This window comes from Littorina saxatilis, linkage group LG8, assembly GCF_037325665.1.
Source record: "Littorina saxatilis isolate snail1 linkage group LG8, US_GU_Lsax_2.0, whole genome shotgun sequence".
NCBI classification, from domain to species: domain Eukaryota; kingdom Metazoa; phylum Mollusca; class Gastropoda; order Littorinimorpha; family Littorinidae; genus Littorina; species Littorina saxatilis.
In genome coordinates this window covers 66580826-66605168 of record NC_090252.1, presented here as the reverse complement: position 1 = coordinate 66605168, position 24343 = coordinate 66580826, and the positions used below count along the sequence as shown (strand labels likewise).

Genomic DNA, 24343 nt, shown 5'->3' with positions numbered 1-24343 from the left:
TCCCTGTGTCTGTTTCCTCTTTGTATCTTGTTTTCTCTCCCTGTGTCTGTTTCCTCCTTGTATCTGGTTTTCTCTCCCTGTGTCTGTTTCCTCTGTGTATCTTGTTTTCTCTCCCTGTGTCTGTTTCCTCTGTGTATTTTGTTTTCTCTCCCTGTGGCTGTTTCCTCTTTGTATCTTGTTTTCTCTCCCTGTGGCTGTTTCCTCCTTGTATCTTGTTTTCTCTCCCTGTGTCTGTTTCCTCTTTGTATCTTGTTTTCTCTCCCTGTGTCTGTTTCCTCTGTGTATTTTGTTTTCTCTCCCTGTGGCTGTTTCCTCTTTGTATCTTGTTTTCTCTCCCTGTGTCTGTTTCCTCTGTGTATTTTGTTTTCTCTCCCTGTGGCTGTTTCCTCTTTGTTTTCTCTCCCTGTGTCTGTTTCCTCTGTGTATCTTGTTTTCTCTCCCTGTGTCTGTTTCCTCTTTGTATCTTGTTTTCTCTCCCTGTGTCTGTTTCCTCTTTGTATCTTGTTTTCTCTCCCTGTGTCTGTTTCCTCTGTGTATTTTGTTTTCTCTCCCTGTGTCTGTTTCCTCTTTGTATCTTGTTTTCTCTCCCTGTGTCTGTTTCCTCCTTGTATCTTGTTTTCTCTCCCTGTGTCTGTTTCCTCTGTGTATCTTGTTTTCTCTCCCTGTGTCTGTTTCCTCTTTGTATCTTGTTTTCTCTCCCTGTGGCTGTTTCCTCTTTGTATCTTGTTTTCTCTCCCTGTGTCTGTTTCCTCTTTGTATCTTGTTTTCTCTCCCTGTGTCTGTTTCCTCTTTGTATCTTGTTTTCTCTCCCTGTGTCTGTTTCCTCTTTGTATCTTGTTTTCTCTCCCTGTGTCTGTTTCCTCTTTGTATCTTGTTTTCTCTCCCTGTGTCTGTTTCCTCTTTGTATCTTGTTTTCTCTCCCTGTGTCTGTTTCCTCTTTGTATCTTGTTTTCTCTCCCTGTGTCTTTTTCCTCTGTGTATCTTGTTTTCTCTCCCTGTGTCTGTTTCCTCTTTGTATCTTGTTTTCTCTCCCTGTGTCTGTTTCCTCTTTGTATCTTGTTTTCTCTCCCTGTGTCTGTTTCCTCTTTGTATCTTGTTTTCTCTCCCTGTGTCTTTTTCCTCTGTGTATCTTGTTTTCTCTCCCTGTGTCTGTTTCCTCTTTGTATCTTGTTTTCTCTCCCTGTGTCTGTTTCCTCTTTGTATCTTGTTTTCTCTCCCTGTGTCTTTTTCCTCTTTGTATCTTGTTTTCTCTCCCTGTGTCTGTTTCCTCTTTGTATCTTGTTTTCTCTCCCTGTGGCTGTTTCCTCTTTGTATCTTGTTTTCTCTCCCTGTGTCTGTTTCCTCTTTGTATCTTGTTTTCTCTCCCTGTGTCTGTTTCCTCTTTGTATCTTGTTTTCTCTCCCTGTGTCTGTTTCCTCTTTGTATCTTGTTTTCTCTCCCTGTGTCTTTTTCCTCTGTGTATCTTGTTTTCTCTCCCTGTGTCTGTTTCCTCTTTGTATCTTGTTTTCTCTCCCTGTGTCTGTTTCCTCTTTGTATCTTGTTTTCTCTCCCTGTGTCTTTTTCCTCTTTGTATCTTGTTTTCTCTCCCTGTGTCTGTTTCCTCTTTGTATCTTGTTTTCTCTCCCTGTGTCTGTTTCCTCTTTGTATCTTGTTTTCTCTCCCTGTGTCTGTTTCCTCTTTGTATCTTGTTTTCTCTCCCTGTGTCTGTTTCCTCTTTGTATCTTGTTTTCTCTCCCTGTGTCTTTTTCCTCTGTGTATCTTGTTTTCTCTCCCTGTGTCTGTTTCCTCTTTGTATCTTGTTTTCTCTCCCTGTGTCTGTTTCCTCTTTGTATCTTGTTTTCTCTCCCTGTGTCTTTTTCCTCTTTGTATCTTGTTTTCTCTCCCTGTGTCTGTTTCCTCTGTGTATCTTGTTTTCTCTCCCTGTGTCTGTTTCCTCTTTGTATCTTGTTTTCTCTCCCTGTGTCTGTTTCCTCTTTGTATCTTGTTTTCTCTCCCTGTGTCTGTTTCCTCTTTGTATCTTGTTTTCTCTCCCTGTGTCTGTTTCCTCTTTGTATCTTGTTTTCTCTCCCTGTGTCTGTTTCCTTTTTGTATCTTGTTTTATCTCCCTGTGTCTGTTTCCTCTTTGTATCTTGTTTTCTCTCCCTGTGTCTGTTTCCTCTGTGTATCTTGTTTCCTCTCCCTGTGTCTGTTTCCTCTTTGTATCTTGTTTTCTCTCCCTGTGTCTGTTTCCTCTTTGTATCTTGTTTTCTCTCCCTGTGTCTGTTTCCTCTTTGTATCTTGTTTTCTCTCCCTGTGTCTGTTTCCTCTTTGTATGTTGTTTTATCTCCCTGTGTCTGTTTCCTCTGTGTATCTTGTTTTCTCTCCCTGTGTCTGTTTCCTCTGTGTATCTTGTTTTCTCTCCCTGTGTCTGTTTCCTCTTTGTATCTTGTTTTCTCTCCCTGTGTCTGTTTCCTCTTTGTATCTTGTTTTCTCTCCCTGTGTCTGTTTCCTCTTTGTATCTTGTTTTCTCTCCAGGTGTCTGTTTCCTCTTTGTATCTTGTTTTCTCTCCCTGTGTCTGTTTCCTCTTTGTATCTTGTTTCCTCTCCCTGTGTCTGTTTCCTCTTTGTATCATGTTTTCTCTCCCTGTGTATGTTTCCTCTTTGTATCTTGTTTTCTCTCCCTGTGTCTGTTTCCTCTTTGTATCTTGTTTTCTCTCCCTGTGCCTGTTTCCTCTTTGTATCTTGTTTTCTCTCCCTGTGCCTGTTTCCTCTTTGTATCATGTTTTCTCTCCCTGTGCCTGTTTCCTCTTTGTATCTTGTTTTCTCTCCCTGTGTCTGTTTCCTCTTTGTATCTTGTTTTCTCTCCCTGTGTCTGTTTACTCTTTGTATCTTGTTTTCTCTCCCTGTGTCTGTTTCCTCCTTGTATCTTGTTTTCTCTCCCTATGTCTGTTTCCTCTGTGTATCGTGTTTTCTCTCCCTGTGTCTGTTTCCTCTTTGTATCTTGTTTTCTCTCCCTGTGTCTGTTTCCTCTGTGTATCTTGTTTTCTCTCCCTGTGTCTGTTTCCTCTTTGTATCTTGTTTTCTCTCCCTATGTCTCTTTCCTCTGTGTATCGTGTTTTCTCTCCCTGTGTCTGTTTCCTCTTTGTATCTTGTTTTCTCTCCCTGTGTCTGTTTCCTCTGTGTATCTTGTTTTCTCTCCCTGTGTCTGTTTCCTCTTTGTATCTTGTTTTCTCTCCCTGTGTCTGTTTCCTCTTTGTATCTTGTTTCCTCTCCCTGTGTCTGTTTCCTCTTTGTATCTTGTTTTCTCTCCCTGTGCCTGTTTCCTCTTTGTATCTTGTTTTCTCTCCCTGTGTCTGTTTCCTCTTTGTATCTTGTTTTCTCTCCCTGTGTCTGTTTCCTCTTTGTATCTTGTTTTCTCTCCCTGTGTCTGTTTCCTCCTTGTATCTTGTTTTCTCTCCCTGTGTCTGTTTCCTCTCTGTATCTTGTTTTCTCTCCCTGTGTCTGTTTCCTCTTTGTATCTTGTTTTCTCTCCCTGTGTCTGTTTCCTCTTTGTATCTTGTTTTCTCTCCCTGTGTCTGTTTCCTCTTTGTATCATGTTTTCTCTCCCTGTGTCTGTTTCCTCTTTGTATCTTGTTTTCTCTCCCTGTGTCTGTTTCCTCTTTGTATCTTGTTTTCTCTCCCTGTGTCTGTTTCCTCTCTGTATCTTGTTTTCTCTCCCTGTGTCTGTTTCCTCTTTGTATCTTGTTTTATCTCCCTGTGTCTGTTTCCTCTTTGTATCTTGTTTTCTCTCCCTGTGTCTGTTTCCTCTTTGTATCTTGTTTTCTCTCCCTGTGTCTGTTTCCTCTTTGTATCTTGTTTTCTCTCCCTGTGGCTGTTTCCTCCTTGTATCTTGTTTTCTCTCCCTGTGTCTGTTTCCTCTGTGTATCGTGTTTTCTCTCCCTGTGTCTGCTTTCTCTTTGTATCTTGTTTTCTCTCCCTGTGTCTGTTTCCTCTTTGTATCTTGTTTTCTCTCCCTGTGTCTGTTTCCTCTTTGTATCTTGTTTTCTCTCCCTGTGTCTGTTTCCTCTCTGTATCTTGTTTTCTCTCCCTGTGTCTGTTTCCTCTTTGTATCTTGTTTTCTCTCCCTGTGTCTGTTTCCTCTTTGTATCTTGTTTTCTCTCCCTGTGTCTGTTTCCTCTTTGTATCTTGTTTTCTCTCCCTGTGTCTGTTTCCTCTTTGTATCTTGTTTTCTCTCCCTGTGTCTGTTTCCTCTCTGTATCTTGTTTTCTCTCCCTGTGTCTGTTTCCTCTTTGTATCTTGTTTTCTCTCCCTGTGTCTGTTTCCTCTTTGTATCTTGTTTTCTCTCCCTGTGTCTGTTTCCTCTCTGTATCTTGTTTTCTCTCCCTGTGTCTGTTTCCTCTTTGTATCTTGTTTTCTCTCCCTGTGTTTGTTTCCTCTTTGTATCTTGTTTTCTCTCCCTGTGTCTGTTTCCTCTTTGTATCTTGTTTTCTCTCCCTGTGTCTGTTTCCTCTTTGTATCTTGTTTTCTCTCCCTGTGTCTGTTTCCTCTCTGTATCTTGTTTTCTCTCCCTGTGTCTGTTTCCTCTTTGTATCTTGTTTTCTCTCCCTGTGTCTGTTTCCTCTTTGTATCTTGTTTTCTCTCCCTGTGTCTGTTTCCTCTTTGTATCTTGTTTTCTCTCCCTGTGTCTGTTTCCTCTTTGTATCTTGTTTCCTCTCCCTGTGTCTGTTTCCTCTTTGTATCTTGTTTTCTCTCCCTGTGTCTGTTTCCTCTTTGTATCTTGTTTTCTCTCCCTGTGTCTGTTTCCTCTTTGTAACTTGTTTTCTCTCCCTGTGTCTGTTTCCTCTTTGTATCTTGTTTTCTCTCCCTGTGTCTGTTTCCTCTTTGTATCTTGTTTTCTCTCCCTGTGTCTGTTTCCTCTTTGTATCTTGCTTTCTCTCCCTGTGTCTGTTTCCTCTGTGTATCTTGTTTTCTCTCCCTGTGTCTGTTTCCTCTTTGTATCTTGTTTTCTCTCCCTGTGTCTGTTTCCTCTTTGTATCTTGCTTTCTCTCCCTGTGTCTGTTTCCTCTTTGTATCTTGTTTTATCTCCCTGTGTCTGTTTCCTCTTTGTATCTTGTTTCCTCTCCCTGTGTCTGTTTCCTCTTTGTATCTTGTTTTCTCTCCCTGTGTCTGTTTCCTCTGTGTATCTGGTTTTCTCTTCCTGTGTATGTTTCCTCTTTGTATCTTGTTTTCTCTCCCTGTGTCTGTTTCCTCTTTGTATCTTGTTTCCTCTCCCTGTGTCTGTTTCCTCTTTGTATCTTGTTTTCTCTCCCTGTGTCTGTTTCCTCTTTGTATCGTGTTTTCTCTTCCTGTGTATGTTTCCTCTTTGTATCTTGTTTTCTCTCCCTGTGTCTGTTTCCTCTTTGCTGTTTACTTTTTACCTGAGTCTGTCTACTCTCTGCCTTTGTCAGTTAATATTGCTTCTCTCCTGTTTCATATTTTCATGCATCTGCTTTATCTCTGCCTGTATCTGTTTCCTCTCTACTGTTTCCTCTCTACCTGTGTATCTTTGTTTTCTCTCTGCACGTGTTTGGTTTGTTTTCTCTTTGTCTTTGCATGTTGCCTCTTTGTCCGATTGTGTCCCCCTCTGTCTGTATCTGTTCGTTGTCTTCCTCTGTCTGTGTCTTCTCTGACTGTATCTGTTTCGTTGACTTTTGCAGCCCCAGACTGCAGGCCAGGTATAACGGGGGAAAAGTGCAACGAGACGTGTCCCTCTGACTGCGTGGGGGGAGTGTGTGGAAGGGAGCTAGGCAACTGCACACGAATTCCACGTACGTCCAGCGATACACACTTATTACTAAAAGCCTCACTCAGAATGGATTTTTGATTGCGTTAACAGAGTTATGGGTGTCTGCCATAGTTGTTCGGTTTGCGCTCTGCAACAGGTAGTTAAGGATTACAGATTTTACCCGAAAATGTCGTCGATATCCCTTTTGCAATGAGCTCAGTTTTGCCCAATTGACCAATGGAAATCTACGTAACATTTGAAATTCTTGGCTATAGTATTGGTGAATCCAAAAACATAGAGACTGCCAACGTTCCAAAATTCAGAATAAAAAAACAAGAAAGGTAGGTTGTTGGAACGTTTGTTATTGACCAAACAATACTTTCAATACAGTGAATGTATTGTTTTGTCAATCTATATATATATACGACTTGTGTCTGTCTGTCTGTCTGTGTGTGTGTGTATGTGTGTGCGCGATGCACGGCCAAAGTTCTCGATGGATCTGCTTCAAATTTGGTGGGCATATTCAGGTACACCCGGGACAGGACACAACCTGGTCGATATTTCAACACGTGCTCTCAGCGTGCAGCGCTGAACCGATTTTGGTTCCACCTCAGCTACCCGGGCCCCCATACCGACACACCAAAGCCGCTAGACCACATCACAACGCCAAAGTTCTCGGTGGATCTTTTTCAAATTTGGACACCGTATTCAGCTAAACCCCGGACACAATATCATCGATGAGATATTTCAACACGTGCTCTCAGCGCGCAGCGCTGAACCGATTTTGGTTTTTCTGTTCATTTCACCATTCTCCAGTGTTTTGCGTTTATCTCCCTTCCTTCGTGTGGCTTCAATCCATATTCCCGTTTCTACGTTACTATTTTTAGAATGTCACTGCGCTGTCCAGAACGCTTCCCTTGCACCCGTAAGTTGTTCTTACTGTCAAAGTGAAAAGGTCGAATCAATGTATAGCCACGCGAAAAATACACTGTCACCTATCTCTATATATTTATAGATATAGATATACATATATATATATATATATACGGCTTCTCTGTGTGTGTGTGTGTTTGTGTGTGTGTGTAAGCAACACCTGTGGATTTTAGAGTTCTGTTTGTGATGGGGTCTAGCGGCTTTTGTCTGTCTGTATGTTCTGGCATTTGAGAAGCCACAACAGATAATATAGGGCTAAGAAATAAGCTCTAAAATTCTCAATCCCGTTTGACAGGACTTCGCCTTCAAAGGTGATTGTGGTGAATCGCCACGCTGTCCGTCTCTGTCTCGCGATTCACCCCGTTTATCTCCCTTCCTTCGTGTGGCTTCAATCCATATTCCCGTTTCTACGTTACTATTTTTAGAATGTCACTGCGCTGTCCAGAACGCTTCCCTTGCACCCGTAAGTTGTTCTTACTGTCAAAGTGAAAAAGTCGAATCAATTTATAGCCACGCGAAAAATACACTGTCACCTATCTCTATATATTTATAGATATAGATATATATAAATATATACGGCTTCTCTGTGTGTGCGTGTGTGTGTGTGTGTATGTGTGTGTTTGCGCTGTGTGTGTGCGTGTGTGTGTATGTGTATGTGTGTGTGTGTGTGTGTGTGTGTGTGTGTGTGTGTGTGTGTTTGTGTGTGGGCAAAACCTGTGGATTGTAGAGTTCTGTTTGTGATGGGGTCTAGCGGCTTTTGTTTGTCTGTATGTTCTGGCATTTGAGAAGCCACAACAGATAATATAGGGCTAAGAAATAAGCTCTAAAATTCTCAATCCCGTTTGACAGGACTTCGCCTTCAAAGGTGATTGTGGTGAACCGCCACGCTGTCCGTCTCTGTCTCGCGATTCACCCCGTTTATCTCCCTTCCTTCGTGTGGCTTCAATCCATATTCCCGTTTCTACGTTACTATTTTTAGAATGTCACTGCGCTGTCCAGAACGCTTCCCTTGCACCCGTAAGTTGTTCTTACTGTCAAAGTGAAAAGGTCGAATCAATTTATAGCCACGCGAAAAATACACTGTCACCTATCTCTATATATTTATAGATATAGATATATATATATAAATATATCCCATGACCTCCCTTCTTTGTCTCTGTTACTTCAGTATGGGTATATATGTTGTATTTTTATAGCTCAATAAATACATCATGGACTCAAAAAAATATATGATAGTGCAGATTCCGATTTGGGCGAAGAACTACTTTGCTCCCGACCTTTGACCTCGCGCCGAACAATGTGACACATTTGTATGAAGTTCCAAAATCGTATTGCACGGCTCAGAAAACCATATCAGTTGCACGCAAAAATGAATCTCAGAACTGATCTGATGTATGAGATGCAATAAGCAAACGTTTCTTTCATTATGAAAGCAATGCAGGTGGGAAAAAACGAACATTCAACTTACAAGATAACCAGATGCTAGCGAACCAAAACAAAAACACGAGTACCCTCCCCTTGCTTCGTTAGCAGACGACTTTTGAGAATCTGTCAGACCGTCCTTACCTGGCACGGTTGGGCTTCGCTATCATCAGCTGTTTCACGTGTTTTGCGAGCAAGTCTACTCTTTTGCCTGGCTCTGCAGTAAGTCCACATTGGCGATGAAGGTATCTAAGAACTTAACATGTGTGTATTTTTCCGTAATCCAGTCATATTCTTTCAAAATGCAATCAAGCGGCGGTGACAGACTTGGGTCCTGTTTTCCTCGCACCCATACCAGTTTAGGTTCATGCAAACACACTCGCAAAACATGTAGATACATTTCAAATAGAGAGCAAATGGTTAAATCTACATATGTGTTCCCTAAAATTTGCTTCTCTGTCAATAAGACTAATTGTATAATAATGCGTTCGAAAAAAACAATGTGGAATCGATTCTGAATCGAGTCGAGTAAGCCAAATGGGGGCCAAACCGGTTTCCCCGTTCCGCCGACCTGAAACGCAAAAGAATTGTGCGCTTCAACTAAATGGATTTCTATACGACTTCATTACTTTCTTGCAACTTATGAACCTTTACTTAAAGCTTTTAAACGGTCTGAAAGTAGTGTTACCGCGTACTTATAGATGCACTCATTCGTTTTATTTTTTCAGCGACGGTCACTTAGTTTAAGGTTGCAAAAAGGCCAAGTCTCGCTGAAAACACTGTTTCACACTCCACAGATCGCAACAGTGCCGCTAGTAGTCTACACTTTGTGTTTGATGGTAGAATGGGATATACAGATTACAACACTCGTGGTTTTTTATATGGCTTGTATTTCAGTCAAGACCCAGCGGGAATATCAATCGAGAGCCACTCGCCAAAGGCTCGTGTCTCCCGATGATATTCATCCGCTGGGTCTTGACTGAAATACAAGCCATATAAAAAACCACTCGTGTTGTAACCTATACATATACGGCTTCTCTGTGTGTGTGTGTGTGTGTGTGTGTGTGTGTGTGTGTGTGTGTGTGTTTGTGTGTGGGCAAAACCTGTGGATTGTAGAGTTCTGTTTGTGATGGGGTCTAGCGGCTTTTGTCTGTCTGTCTGTTCTGGCATTTGAGAAGCCACAACAGATAATATAGGGCTAAGAAATAAGCTCTAAAATTTTCAATCCCGTTTGACAGGACTTCGCCTTCAAAGGTGATTGTGGTGAACCGCCACGCTGTCTGTCTCTGTCTCGCGATTCACCCCCGGCGAAGCCGGGTATTCCTCTAGTAACAAATGTTCCAACAACCTACCTTTCTTGTGTTTTGATATTGTATTGGGGGTGAAAGGGTAATAATTAAGCACGTTCTTTTTACAGAGCTGTTTATTTTTCTCCCCAGCACCTCAGGAAAAGAAGGACAACACTTTGGCCATAGCGCTGGGAGTCGGTGTCCCGGGTTTGGCCGCTCTGTTAAGCTGGTTGTGCTGGTGCTGCAGTAACACCTCCACTGCACTCAGCATTCTGGAAGTTGTCGGCTGCGGATCAGCGGAACGACGTTCTGACAAAAGCAGTGACTCGGATGACAACGATCCAGACATGACATCGCCCAGAAAGGATCGAGCGTCAGTGAAGGATGTGTCAGTGGCAATTGAAGACAATCCCCAAAAGACTAAATACGATCCCAACGAGTCTGAAGACAGCTCAAGCCAGTCCATAACATGAGCGATAGTGAAACAGACTGAAATGAGAGGCGACCGTGCGCCACTGAAGGGCCTATCAACAGCAGTTCAGACTGCAAGCAGCCCCACAGAGTCTTTAGAGTCTGCAGTGTCCACAAACGAGTACACTGATAAAAAGTTTTTAAGCAGGGCAACTCTGAGGGTTGACAACTTGTCAATGCACGGTGTGTCACCAGTGATGACCATTTGTCAATGCACGGTGTGTCACCAGTGATGACCATTTGTCAATGCACGGTGTGTCACCAGTGATGACCATTTGTCAATGCACGGTGTGTTACCAGTGATGACCATTTGTCAATGCACGGCGTGTCATCAGTGATGACCATTTGTCAATGCACGGTGTGTCACCAGTGATGACCATTTGTTAATGCACGGTGTGTCACCAGTGATGACCATTTGTCAATGCACGGTGTGTCACCAGTGATGACCATTTGTCAATGCACGGCGTGTCATCAGTGATGACCATTTGTCAATGCACGGTGTGTCACCAGTGATGAACCATTTTCAGTGCACGGTGTGTCACCAGTGATGAACATTTGTCAATGCACGATGTGTCACCAGTGATGAACATTTGTCAATGCACGGTGTGTCACCAGTAATGAACATGCTTACATGCAAGGTGTGTCACCCGTGATGAACAGTTGTAAATGCACGATTGTGACGCAGGCTTAGCGTTATGCAAGTCCACGGATTCAGAGACACTGGCGCAATAAACTGGGATCAAACCTAAGTCAAGTGAGTTCACTGTGTGTGTGTGTGTGTGTGTTTGTGTGTGTGTTTGTTCGGTGTTTGTGTTCGTGGGTGTGTGTGTGGGTGGGTGCGTGTGTGTGCGTGCGTGTGTGTGTGTGTGCGTCCGTGCTTGCGTTCTTGCGCGCGTTCGTGTGTGTGTGTGTGTGTGTGTGTGTGTGTGTGTGTGTGTGTGTGTGTGTGTGTGTGTTCTGTTGGCCAATTCCATAGTTATTTGTGAATGTCAGTACAAAGTCTTTGACAAGCGAGACCATTGTATCAGAGACACTGGCGTCATGAAGCTTGTGTCAGTCTAAGATTAGCGAGTCCATTGATTCAGAGACACTGGCGCAATTAACCAGGCTCAATCTAAGACAAGCAAGTCAGTTGACTTGGAGAAACTGGCGTCATGAAGCTTTGTGTACACATAAATATAGAGCAAGCCTGAATCCGTTCGTACGACATGAAGCAGGCAGCTTACAGCATCTTATCTTATCTGTGATCAATATTGACAATTATGTAGGCTATGTTTTGGTTTTTTTCTCTTTTTTTCTCTCCATAAATTGTCTTTATTGTTTTTAGGCAAAACATGGCTGTACTTTTTCTTCAACTTGTAAAAGTGTGTTGCTCTTGGATTTTTTTTAACATTTTGTGTGTAATGTTTCAAGTATCGCAGTCTTTCCACCAGATCTCCATTACAACCACGACGCCGGTGTCACGAACTGAAAACTCTGCCTGAACAATCCTTCTCATTTAGTCAAAACTTGACTAAATGTAAAAAGGACTGACTTCGTTTTTATCAAAACACCCAGAAACCTCCCTCACCGAACACATTACTGAAAAGCGTACGAACGGACACATTTTCCCGTCAAAATCAGTACGAACGGACACAAAACTATGCCAATTCAATTCATCTTATGGTTCACATAGGTCCAATATCACACGCATTCGTACTTTGTGCTATTTGAAGACGATTGGAATGCACAGAACTTGGAGTTGGGGGCCCGTTTCACTCTGATCTAACGAATGTGTATGAACGGAAACGCTTTTCGTACGAACGGAAACATGCACTTTTGTACGAACGTAAGCATGGTGTATGAACGGAATCTGCATGTTTTCAAAAGACGAGTGATTGTACAAAAGCCATGGGGTTCTATTAACTTCTGTTCGAGCGAAATGTCGTAACAGGCATTGGTTTTGGTGATCATCAGGGGTCAGATTCGATAACAGAGCGAGAAAAACAAGAACATGTTAAAAAATCAAGCAATTTTGCCACGTTCGGCCCGTCAGTGTTATCATTAGGATTACTAGCACCTTGGTACTTATCGTACACATAGCCCAACCATGTCCATACCTTATTCTTTCAATATCACACAGGCGCGCTGCCCACACGACTTACCACAACGTTTTCCCCAAGCAAGTGACGGAAATGAGGCCGTATGAACGGAAACATCCGGTGGATGAACGGAATCAGTTGACACACACCGTGAATTTGCTCTCTTGCGTCTGCTTTCGCCGTCGTTCAAACGGACATGCAACTAATGACACTGATGTGAAAACAATGGATAGCGCACAGCCAATGGAACAGCGTAACCAGAGTGCCGCTATCTTACTGCACCGTACCACACTGACAAATAGGTCAAAGGGAAATAATCGTAGTTTCGAGAGTTGACAGCAGTCTTCTTTCGCTGTATCGAACGGTGTCTCAAGATGGCGGATCCGGTGGCGTCAATGTTTTGATAGCCAATAAGAAGGGACGCGCTATCCATATATTTTCTTCTTCTTCTTCTTGTCGATCACTCAGATGGAAACTATGAGAGGGCAAATGGGCCCAAACGGAGCGCTCATTTAAGGAGGGCGAAATAAGTGAGGGCGCCTAAAATGAGCGCTCATGTTAAGGATTGATTGGCTGGTAAAAATAGTTAGCCAATCAAATCACATTTCTTAAGATTCGCGCTCCAAAAAGGAGGGCGCAGTTTATTTGGGGAGCTATAGATTCGCGCTCCAAAAAGGAGCGCGCATTTATTGAGGGCGCAGCTTATCGTTATGGGGCAAATAGGCCCAAACGGAGCGCTCATTTAAGGAGGGCGAAATAAGTGAGGGCGCCTAAAATGAGCGCTCAAGTTAAGGATTGATTGGCTGGTAAAAATAGTTAGCCAATCAAATCACATTTCTTAAGATTCGCGCTCCAAAAAGGAGGGCGCAGTTTATTTGGCGAGCAATAGATTCGCGCTCCAAAAAGGAGGGCATTTTACTCGCGCGTTGTCCAAAAACTTGGAATGGAAAAATTGTCGGAACGTGTTACACGACACTTGAGATTGACGAAGTCTCAAATGTCGTATAGTTGTGTTCTTTTATTCTACGTGGCCCGTCTTCACAGCAGCAGACAAAAACTCGTCAAATTGAGTTCGAGGATTTTTTTACAAGATACAAGATACAAGATATTTATTCACCAATTTTGCAAAAGGATTTCATCTTGGCACGGCACGGTAAAAATAAAATAAAAACCAACCAGACACATATGCAGACACACATCACCATGCATGCATACATACGTACATTACACTGTCATGCACACACAGACACAACTCACACACACACACACACACACACACAATTATTTACATACTCACACATAACCAGCCACATGCATTCCATACATACAACTGCACATCGTAGCAGAACTCAAAGTAGAAGCTTTTTAACATACAAATCGCGCTAGCGCTGGCCTATATAGTAAATACTCAATCTCGAGAATATTTCAGACCGAACATGATACAACTAAAATTAGATGAACTGTCCATGGACTAGAATAGTGACATTCTCTGTGACGTACATCAAAAGTGCCGACGCAGTTTCCTGAGACGAGTTGCCCAGAGCGGTTCGCCACGGGTCGCTCGCAGTGCGAATGACAAAAAGCCGTTTCTTAGGGCAGTGCAGGAAAGCGCTCGCGCAGCACTCAGCGAGCGACTTTGGTATATGCTCGCCCACTGCCCGCCGCGTTATCCAAGATGGCGGCGGTGTTTACACTGCGATGCCGTGTAGCGTGTTTCGATCTTCTCGGCCTGGTTTTCGACGTGACCCGAGGGATCCACCGCTTTTCAAGGTCCAGCTAAATTTCCCATCATAATTACATTCTCTCTGACGATTTCACTGACCGAATCGTCTACTAGTTTAAGAAGTACAACTTTTTTCATATCTCGCAGCAATCGTACTTTCTTCGTTGCCATCGTGAAGCGATTTGCCTCGTTGTGAGCCCGTTGCATAGACCAATCCAGAGCGACTTTTCTCTGAGCGGGCTATTGTGATTCTGAGCAACGCATGGCTGGTGTGCTTCAAATAATGCTCTCATCAACCTGAAACAGATAAATCTAAAGCATTTTAGTTAGTCTGACTTGCCCACCAAGTTGTATCATGTTATTTTGAAGTATATGGGGCTGTTTACAGTGATTCGAGAAGGCCGCTTCACTGGTCCATATTAGGCGCCCAGGCTCCTAATATGGACCACTTGTAATTTTTTTCTGTATTTAATTTTTGCTGAATATCGATCAAAGCTATTACACTGTAATTAGGCCTAACGGTTCACCTAAGAGAGAAGGACTACCAAACACAAAATGAAACTTCTCTGCAAGAAAACAGCCTAGTTATCAGCATGAAACAAAAAGTGGTCCATATTAGGAGCCCTTCCCCTAATACATAGCATGAACATGATTCTGTACATGTTTCTAACGAAATAAAATATACACGCGCACCCCACCCCCCCCCCCCCTCAACCCCCCCCCCCCAACACAAACACATACTGATTGACTCCCAAGAACACAGACACACATATATAATTATATCCCATGACCTCCCTTCTTTGTCTCTGTTACTTCAGTATGGGTATATATGTTGTATTTTTATAGCTCAATAAATACATCATGGACTCCAAAAAATATATGATAGTGCAGATTCCGATTTGGGCAAAGGACTACTTTCCTCCCGACCTTTGACCTCGCGCCGAACAATGTGACACATTTGTATGAAGTTCTAAAATCGTATTGCACGGCTCAGAAAACCATATCAGTTGCACGCAAAAATGAATCTCAGAACTGATCTGATGTATGAGATGCAATAAGCAAAAGTTTCTTTCATTATGAAAGCAATGCAGGTCGAAAAAAACGAACATTCAACTTACAAGATAACCAGATGCTAGCGAACCAAAACAAAAACACGAGTACCCTCCCCTTGCATCGTTAGCAGACGACTTTTGAGAATCTGTCGGTAGTGTGTTTTGGTGTGCGCCTTCAGCTATCAAACATCGGCTGTTTCACGTGTTTTGCGAGCAAGTCTACTCTTTTGCCTGGCTCTGCAGTAAGTCCACATATTTTTCCGTAATCCAGTCATATTCCTTCAAAATGCAATCAATCGGCGGTGACAGACGTGTCGGTCGCGTTTTCCTCTCACCCATACCAGTTTAAGTTCATCCATGCAAACACACTCGCAAAACAGTTTATCACGTAGATACATTTCAAATAGGGATCAAATGGTTAAATCTAAACCTACATATTTGTTCCCTAAGATTTGCTTCTCTGTCAATAAGCCTAATTACACACGTTCGAGAAAAACAACGTGGAATCAATTCTGAATCGAGTAAGCCAAATGGGTCCCAAACCCGTTTCGCCCGTTCTGCCGACCTGAAACGCAAAACAAAAGAATTGTGCGCTTCAACTAAATTAATTTCTATTCGACTTCATTACTTTCTTGCAACTTATGAACCTTTACTTAAAGCTTTTAAATGGTCTGAAAGTAGTGTTACCGCGTACTTATCGATGCACTCATTCGTTTTATTTTTTCAGCGACGGTCACTTAGTTTAAGGTTGCAAAAGGGCTAAGTCTCGCTGGCAACAGTTTTACCCTGCACAGATCGCAACAGTGCCGCTAGTAGTCTACACTTTGTGTTTGATGGTAGAATGGGATATACAGATTACAACACTCGTGGTTTTTTATATGGCTTGTATTTCAGTCAAGACCCAGCGGGAATATCAATCGAGAGCCACTCGCCACAGGCTCGTGTCTCCCGATGATATTCATCCGCTGGGTCTTGACTGAAATACAAGCCATATAAAAAACCACTCGTGTTGTAACCTATACATATATATATCGCGCTTTGTTATCAGTAACTCAAAGAAGGCAGATTTTTTTTATTGAAAGTATTTTCCCAAACACACACACACACACACACACACACACACACACACACACACACACACACACACACACACACACACACACACACACATCAACCTCTCACTGATACACATACCCACATATATTACCTAAACCCCTCACTGATGTATATATTCATAAGCGCACATACACACATACACACGCACACGCACAACACTGACAGTAAATAGATCAATGATTATCAACACAAACGATCCCGACTTCTTGGTCTTCTGGTGGAATTTTTTAATTTGTTTACAAACACTTTGAGACCACCGTTACATCTAGCCGGGATGTCTTTAAAACTGTGTTCTCGTGAAGCCATGGTGGCAAGCAATGACTACGGTCTCCGTTCCGACAATGTTTCCATTGCAAGTTTTTACCGACTCGCGATCCAAACATGCGGGCGCAATAAATGCGCGAGCATCTACAGAAATTGATAACTATTTTTACCAGCCAATCAATCCTTACCTTGAGTGCTTATTTTAGGCGCCCTCACTTATTTCGCCCTCCTTAAATGAGCGCTCCGTTTGGGCCTATTTGCCCCATAACGATAAGCTGCGCCCTCAATAAATGCGCGCTCTTTTTTGGAGCGCGAATCTATTGCTCGCCAAATAAACTGCGCCCTCCTTTTTGGAGCGCGAATCTTAAGAAATTTGATTTGATTGGCTAACTATTTTTACCAGCCAATCAATCCTTAACTTGAGCGCTCATTTTAGGCGCCCTCACTTATTTCCCCCTCCTTAAATGAGCGCTCCGTTTTGGCCCACTTGCCCTCTCATACAAATGGGCCCAAACGGAGCGCTCATTTAAGGAGGGCGAAATAAGTGATAACATTTTAGGAGTAAACATGACATATGATATGATATAAATCACTATGTTGGATAGTCTATTTTGCTTACCTATTTATCTTCTTAAGTTTTTGATCATCTGATTACCTTGCTTTTCTATTTGGAAGATAATATGCACTCTTTTCTGAAAAATGGGTAGGGGGTGGGGGTAGTAAAAGCATCAAAGTTCAAGATTTTGCGCGACAAGAGGTGTGTTTCTTTTAACTGTGATAAAGAAGGATAACTCAACTTGGTATCTAACACTATTTCTAAACACTGTAACCACTTTAGCACTTTTAATTTATATTTTTCTGTCTTCCAAGCTTTAAATTCAGCTTATAAAATGAGTAAAAAGGTGGGTTTTTTTTAATTCACCAATTAAATCACTCTGTTGGATGTTCTATTTTGCTTCCCTATTTCTGTTCTGAAGTTTTTGATCATCTGATTACCTTGCCTTTCTATTTGGAAGATAATATGCACTCTTTTCTGAAGAATGAGTAGTAAAGGGATCACAGTTCAAGATTTTGCGTGACAAGAGGTGCGTTTCTTTTAACTGTGATGAAGAGAGATAACTCAACTTGGTATCTAACATTATTTCTCAACACTGTAACCACTTTTGCACATTTAATTATTATATTTTTTTTTTTGTCTTCCAAGCTTTTTTTCTGAATTCATCAGTTAAATCACTATGTTGCATGTTTTATTTTGCTTCCCTATTTCTGTTCTTAAGTTTTGATCATCTGACTACCTCGCTTGTCTATTTGGAAGATAATATGCACTCTTTTCTGAAAAAAATGAGTAGGGGGTGGGGGTAGTAAAAGCATCACAGTTCAAAATTTTGCGCGACAAGAGGTGTATTTCTTTTAAAATTGGTGAAGAGGGATAACTCAACTTGTTACTTGACACTATTTCTGAACACTGTAACCACTTTAACACTTATAATTTATGTTTGACTGTGTTCCATGCTTCAAATTGGGCTTCAAAAATAGATACACAAGTTTTTTTTTCTCCAAATTCACCTATAAAATCACTATGTTTGATGTTCTATTTTGCTTCCCTATTTCTCTTCAGTTTGTGATCATCCGATTATTTTTTTGTTTACATATTCACAATACAATATCACAAATTCTTCAGTAGGGTTTGCGTTATCTCAAAATTTTGCGCGACAAGCTCTATTCATTTTGTTTTTTCCTGATAAACAAAACACTGAACTAACATAAAAACAAACCTTTAAAACTGCCTAACCACTTTGAAATATGGCCTCAGGTGTATACTCCAGACTTAAATCAATTTTTTGCAAACAGGTTTAAAATTAATTTCATCGTATTTTTCATCGAATTGTGAATCTAAAAATATATACATATGTCATGTTTACTCCTAAAATGTTATCACAATTAACGAAAATAGGTTAATTAGTACTTCGATTATTATTTAAGAAATCGATCCAAAAATGATTTCATCTTATTCCTTATCATTTCCTGATTCCAAAAACATATAAATATAATAAAAAAATTTATTATGTTGTATTCGAAACAAGCTCAGAAAGTAAAAAAGAATACAGAAAAGCGCGCTTCTCTGCTTCCCGCAGTACGCTATTTTGCTATTCTTGCATGTTAGTTTCACTTCGTGTTGCACGGACAAATTGAGCGACTTCCTTGCTGCGTGGATTGACAAAGCTGGTTTGTCTTCGTGAAAAAAAATGCAGTGCGTTCAGTTTTATCAGAGACTGTAGAGTACACAGTACAGTCTCTGGTTTTATTCTGTGGGTTCGACAGATTGACTAAATGTTTTAATTTCGCCTTACGCGACTTGTTTTGTTTTTTCAAATTGATTTTAAAACTTTAGCCAAGCAACCTTAGACGAATCCCGTACTATTCGATTGCATTTCAGCTTCCAAGCTTAAAATGTGAACAATGCAACAGTTGCGTGTGTCTTACATTATAACTGACACTTAATTTAATTTACTTTATTTGGTGTTTAACGTCGTTTTCAACCACAAAGGTTATATCGCGACGGGGAAAGGGGGGGGGGGGGGGAATGGGATAGAGCCACTTGTTAATTGTTTTTTGTTCACAAAAGCACTAATCAAAAAATTGCTCCAGGGGCTTGCAACGTAGTATTACCTTACTGGGAGAATGCAAGTTTCCAGTACAAAGGACTTAACATTACTTACATACTGCTTGACTAAAATCTTTACAAAAATTGACTATATTCTATACAAGAAACACTTAACAAGGGTAAAAGGAGAAACAGAATCCGTTAGTCGCCTCTTACGACATGCTGGGGAGCATCGGGTAAATTCTTCCCCCTAACCCGCGGGGGGCATAACTGACACGTTGTAGTACCAGAAAAAAGAGAAAGAGAGAGAGAGACAAACAGACAAAGACAGACGGAGAAGAGGCGGGATAGAATTACATTGAAAGGAGAGGTATCCTTGTCTAATTGCTGTAGAACCATACCCCATACAAAGTCAGACTTCAAACTCTTTGAATAAAACAGGAGAAAACTGTCTGGGAAGACAACTTAAGCCTACTTGTTTTTGACACACACTAACGCATATACGAACAAACAAATAAGCAAACAAACTAACGAACGTACAAACAAAAAGTTATGCAAACAGGTAACCCTACCTTTCGTATTCTCTCACTAAAACAAGTGTTAGATTGCTATTCGTAAGATACATTTAAAAGTGTGTTGACCTATCACCTGATTATAACGATTTTAGCACACAGCATCTGCTTTTTTCTGAGTGGCACATTGAAATTTCAGAAATAAAAAGTACATATTTTGAACAGGTTTCACACAAGTTCAGATCTTTGAAATGACATTGTGTACGGAAACCGGACGAAGACACACTTATCAAAATGTTTGCTCTTCAATAAGACTTTAAACAGGGATGGTATTGCACCAGAAAAGCCACAGTCGCGTGTTGTTGCACTCATGAACAACATAAGTTATGGGCTATTCATAAGTCGAATTAGGGGTATTAAAATACTAATTGCACAAGCTTTCTACCAAAAATCACAAACGTCATGAAAAGCGTACGAACGGAAACAATTTGATGAAAGTGGTACGAACGGACACATTTTCTCGTCAAAATCAGTACGAACGGACACAAAACGGTTTTATGCAAATTCAATTCATCTTATGGTTCACATAAGTCCAATATCACACGCATTCGTACTTTGTGCTATTTGAAGTCGATTCGAATACACAGAACTTGTAGTGGGGGCCTGTTTCACTCTGATATAACGAATGTGTATGAACGGAAACGCTTTTCGTACGAACGGAAACATGCACTTTTGTACGAACGGAAACATGGTGTAAGAACGGAATCTGCATGTTTTCAAAAGACGAGTGATTGTACAAAAGCCATGGGTTTCTATAAACTTCTGTTCAAGCGAAATGTCGTAACAGGCAATGGTTTTGGTGATCATGTGCAAATCAGGGGTCAGATTCGATAACAGAGCGAGAAAAACAAGAAAATGTTAAAAAATCAGGCAATTTTGCCACGTTCGGCCCGCGTGTGTTATCATTAGGATTACTAGCACCTTGGTACTTATCGTACACATAGCCCAACCATTTCTTTACCTTATTCTTTCAATATCACACAAGCGCGCTGCCCACACGACTTACCACAACGTTTTTCGCAAAGCAAGTGACGGAAATGAGGCCGTATGAACAGAAACATCCTGCGGATGAACGGAAACATCCGGTGGATGAACGGAATCAGTTGACACACCGTGAAATTTAATCCTGCACTTCAGTGATAAGTTCGCGTTCCTAAAAACCTAACTCGTCACAATAATGAATAATTCATCAATTTTGGTTGTTGGCCTCCTAATGTTGCGAGCTCGCTATATATCGTGTTCATAATGGAGTACACTGAACAATAAGATTGTGTGTGTGGTGGTAAACCACGCGCAGTGAAGCCTATACCGGCGTCACGAACTGAAACCTCTGCTGAACAATCCTTCTCATTGCGGTCAATGCGCATGCGCCAATCTTGGACTTACAAAAGTCGACCCTTTGACCGATCGAACCATTGGTTAGGGTTCGGGTTAGAGTTAGGGTAAGGGTTAGGGTTAGGGTTAGGGTTAGGTTGTTCACGACCTGATTAATCTCCCCATGTTAGCGCATGCGCATTGGCCGCAATGGGAAGGATTGTTCAGGAAGAGTTTTCAGTTCGTGACACCGGCGTCGTGGTTGTAATGGAGATCTGGTGGAAAGACTGCGATACTTGAAACATTACACACAAAATGTAAAAAAAATCCAAGAGCAACACACTTTTACAAGTTGAAGAAAAAGTACAGCCATGTTTTGCCTAAAAAACAATAAAGACAAATGATGGAGAGAAAAAAAGAGAGAAAAAAAAACCCCATACATAATTGTCAATATTGATCACAGATAAGATAAGATAAGATGCTGTAAGCTGCCTGCTTCAAACGGACGAACGGACTCAGGCTTGCTCTATATTTCTGTGTACACAAAGCTTCATGACGCCAGTTTCTCCAAGTCAACTGACTCGCTTGTCTTAGATTGAGCCTGGTTAATTGCGCCAGTGTCTCTGAATCAATGGACTCGCTAATCTTAGACTGACACAAGCTTCATGACGCCAGTGTCTCTGATACAATAGTCTCGCTTGTCAAAGACTTTGTACTGACATTCACAAATAACTATGGAATTGGCCAACAGAACACACACACACACACACACACACACACACACACACACACACACACACACACTCACACACACACGCAAGCACGCAAGCACGGATGCACACACACGCACACACACACGCACGCACGCACGCACGCACGCACGCACGCACGCACACACACACACACGCACACACACACACACACACACACACACACACACACACACACACACACACACACACAGTGGACTCACTTGACTTAGATTTGATCCCAGTTTATTGTGCCAGTGTCTCTGAATCCGTGGACTTGCATTACGCTAAGCCTGCGTCACAATCGTGCATTTACAACTGTTCATCACGGGTGACACACCTTGGATGTAAGCATGTTCATTACTGGTGACACACCGTGCATTGACAAATGTTCATCACTGGTGACACATCGTGCATTCACAAATGTTCATCACCGGTGACACACCGTGCACTGAAAATGTTTCATCACTGGTGACACACCGTGCATTGACAAATGGTCATCACTGGTGACACACCGTGCATTGACAAATGGTCATCACTGGTGACACACCGTGCATTGACAAATGGTCATCACTGGTAACACACCGTGCATTGACAAATGGTCATCACTGGTGACACACCGTGGATTGACAAATGGTCATCACTGGTAACACACCGTGCATTGACAAATGGTCATCACTGGTGACACACCGTGCATTGACAAATGGTCATCACTGGTGACACACCGTGCATTGACAAATGGTCAACCCTCAGAGTTGCCCTGCTTAAAAACCTTTTATCAGTGTACTCGTTTGTCGACACTGCAGACTCTAAAGACTCTGTGGGGCTGCTTGCAGTCTGAACTGCTGTTGATAGGCCCTTCAGTGGCGCACGGTCGCCTCTCATTTCAGTCTGTTTCTCTTTCGCTCATGTAAATGGACTGGCTTGAGCTGTCTTCAGACTCGTTGGGATCGTATTTAGTCTTTTGGGGATTGTCTTCAGTCTCGTTGGCTTTGTCGTCAGTCTTAATTGCCCCTGACACATCCTTCACTGACTTTCCATCTTCCCTGGGCGATGTCATGTCTGGATCGTTGTCATCCGAGTCACTGCTTTTGTCAGAACGTCGTTCCGCTGATCCGCAGCCGACAACTTCCAGAATGCTGAGTGCAGTGGAGGTGTTACTGCAGCACCAGCACAACCAGCTTAACAGAGCGGCCAAACCCGGGATACCGACTCCCAGCGCTATGGCCAAAGTGTTGTCCTTCTCATTCGGTGCTGGGGAGAAAAATAAACAGCTCTGTAAAAAGAACGTGTTTAATTATTACGATTTCACCCCCAATACTATATCAAAAAACAAGAAAGGTAGGTTGTTGGAACGTTTGTTATTGACAAAACAATACATTCAACGTTCCAACAACCTACCTTTCTTGTTTTTTTATTCTGAATTTTGGAACGTTGGCAGTCTCTTTGTTTTTGGATTCACCAATACTATAGCCAAGAATATTGCTATTTCAAATGTTACGTAGATTTCCATTGGTCAATTGGGAAAAACTGAGCTCATTGCAAAAGTGATATCGACGACATTTTCGGGTACAATCTGTAATCCTTAACTACCTGTTGCAGAGCGCAAAACCGAACAACTATGGCAGACACCCATAACTCTGTTAACGCAATCAAAAATCCATTCTGAGTGAGGCTTTTAGTAATAAGTGTGTATCGCTGGACGTACGTGGAATTCGTGTACAGTTGCCCAGCTCCCTTCCACACACTCCCCCCACGCAGTCAGAGGGACACGTCAAGTTGCACTTTTCCCCCGTTATACCTGGCCTGCAGTCTGGGGCTGCACACGTCAATCAAACAGATACAGGCAGAGAAGACACAGACAGAGGAAGACAACGAACAGATACAGACAGAGGGGGACACAATCGGACAAAGAGGCAACATGCAAAGACAGAGAGAAAACAAAGATACACAGGTAGAGAGGAAACATACAACAGATCAGGCACAGACACAGGTAGAGAGGAAATAGTAGAGAGGAAACAGATACAGGCAGAGATAAAGCAGATGCATGAAAATATATATGAAACAGGAGAGAAGCAATATTAACAGACAAAGGCAGAGAGTAGACAGACTCAGGTAAAGAGTAAACGGCAGAGAGGAAACAGACAAAGGGAGAGAAAACAAGATACAAAGAGGAAACAGACACAGGGAGAGAAAACAAGATACAAAGAGGAAACAGACACAGGGAGAGAAAACCAGATACAAAGAGGAAACAGACACAGGGAGAGAAAACAAGATACAAAGAGGAAACATGCAGACACAGGGAGAGAAAACAAGATACACAGAGGAAACAGACACAGGGAGAGAAAACAAGATACAAGGAGGAAACAGACACAGGGAGAGAAAACAAGATACAAAGAGGAAACAGACACAGGGAGAGAAAACAAGATACAAAGAGGAAACAGACACAGGGAGAGAAAACAAGATACAAGGAGGAAACAGACACAGGGAGAGAAAACAAGATACAAAGAGGAAACAGACACAGGGAGAGAAAACCAGATACAAAGAGGAAACAGACACAGGGAGAGAAAACAAGATACAAGGAGGAAACAGACACAGGGAGAGAAAACAAGATACAAAGAGGAAACAGACACAGGGAGAGAAAACAAGATACAAAGAGGAAACAGACACAGGGAGAGAAAACAAGATACAAAGAGGAAACAGACACAGGGAGAGAAAACAAGATACAAAGAGGAAACAGACACCTGGAGAGAAAACAAGATACAAAGAGGAAACAGACACAGGGAGAGAAAACCAGATACAAGGAGGAAACAGACACAGGGAGAGAAAACAAGATACAAAGAGGAAACAGACACAGGGAGAGAAAACAAGATACAAAGAGGAAACAGACACAGGGAGAGAAAACAAGATACAAGGAGGAAACAGGCACAGGGAGAGAAAACAAGATACAAAGAGGGAACAGACACAGGGAGAGAAAACAAGATACACAGAGGAAACAGACACAGGGAG

At 42.0% G+C, this 24343-nt stretch overlaps 1 protein-coding gene across 1 annotated transcript in view; it reads left to right on the top strand.

Moving 5' to 3' along the window:
• Positions 1 to 10590, top strand: part of LOC138974209 (uncharacterized) — a 12362-nt gene extending 1772 nt beyond the window's left edge. The window contains exons 3-4 of the mRNA XM_070346931.1: positions 5676 to 5786; positions 9538 to 10590. Coding sequence (XP_070203032.1) covers positions 5676 to 5786; positions 9538 to 9860 — 434 coding nt within the window. The 3' untranslated portion in view covers positions 9861 to 10590. The remainder of the gene's footprint in view (positions 1 to 5675; positions 5787 to 9537) is intronic.
• Positions 10591 to 24343: the final 13753 nt, after the last annotated feature.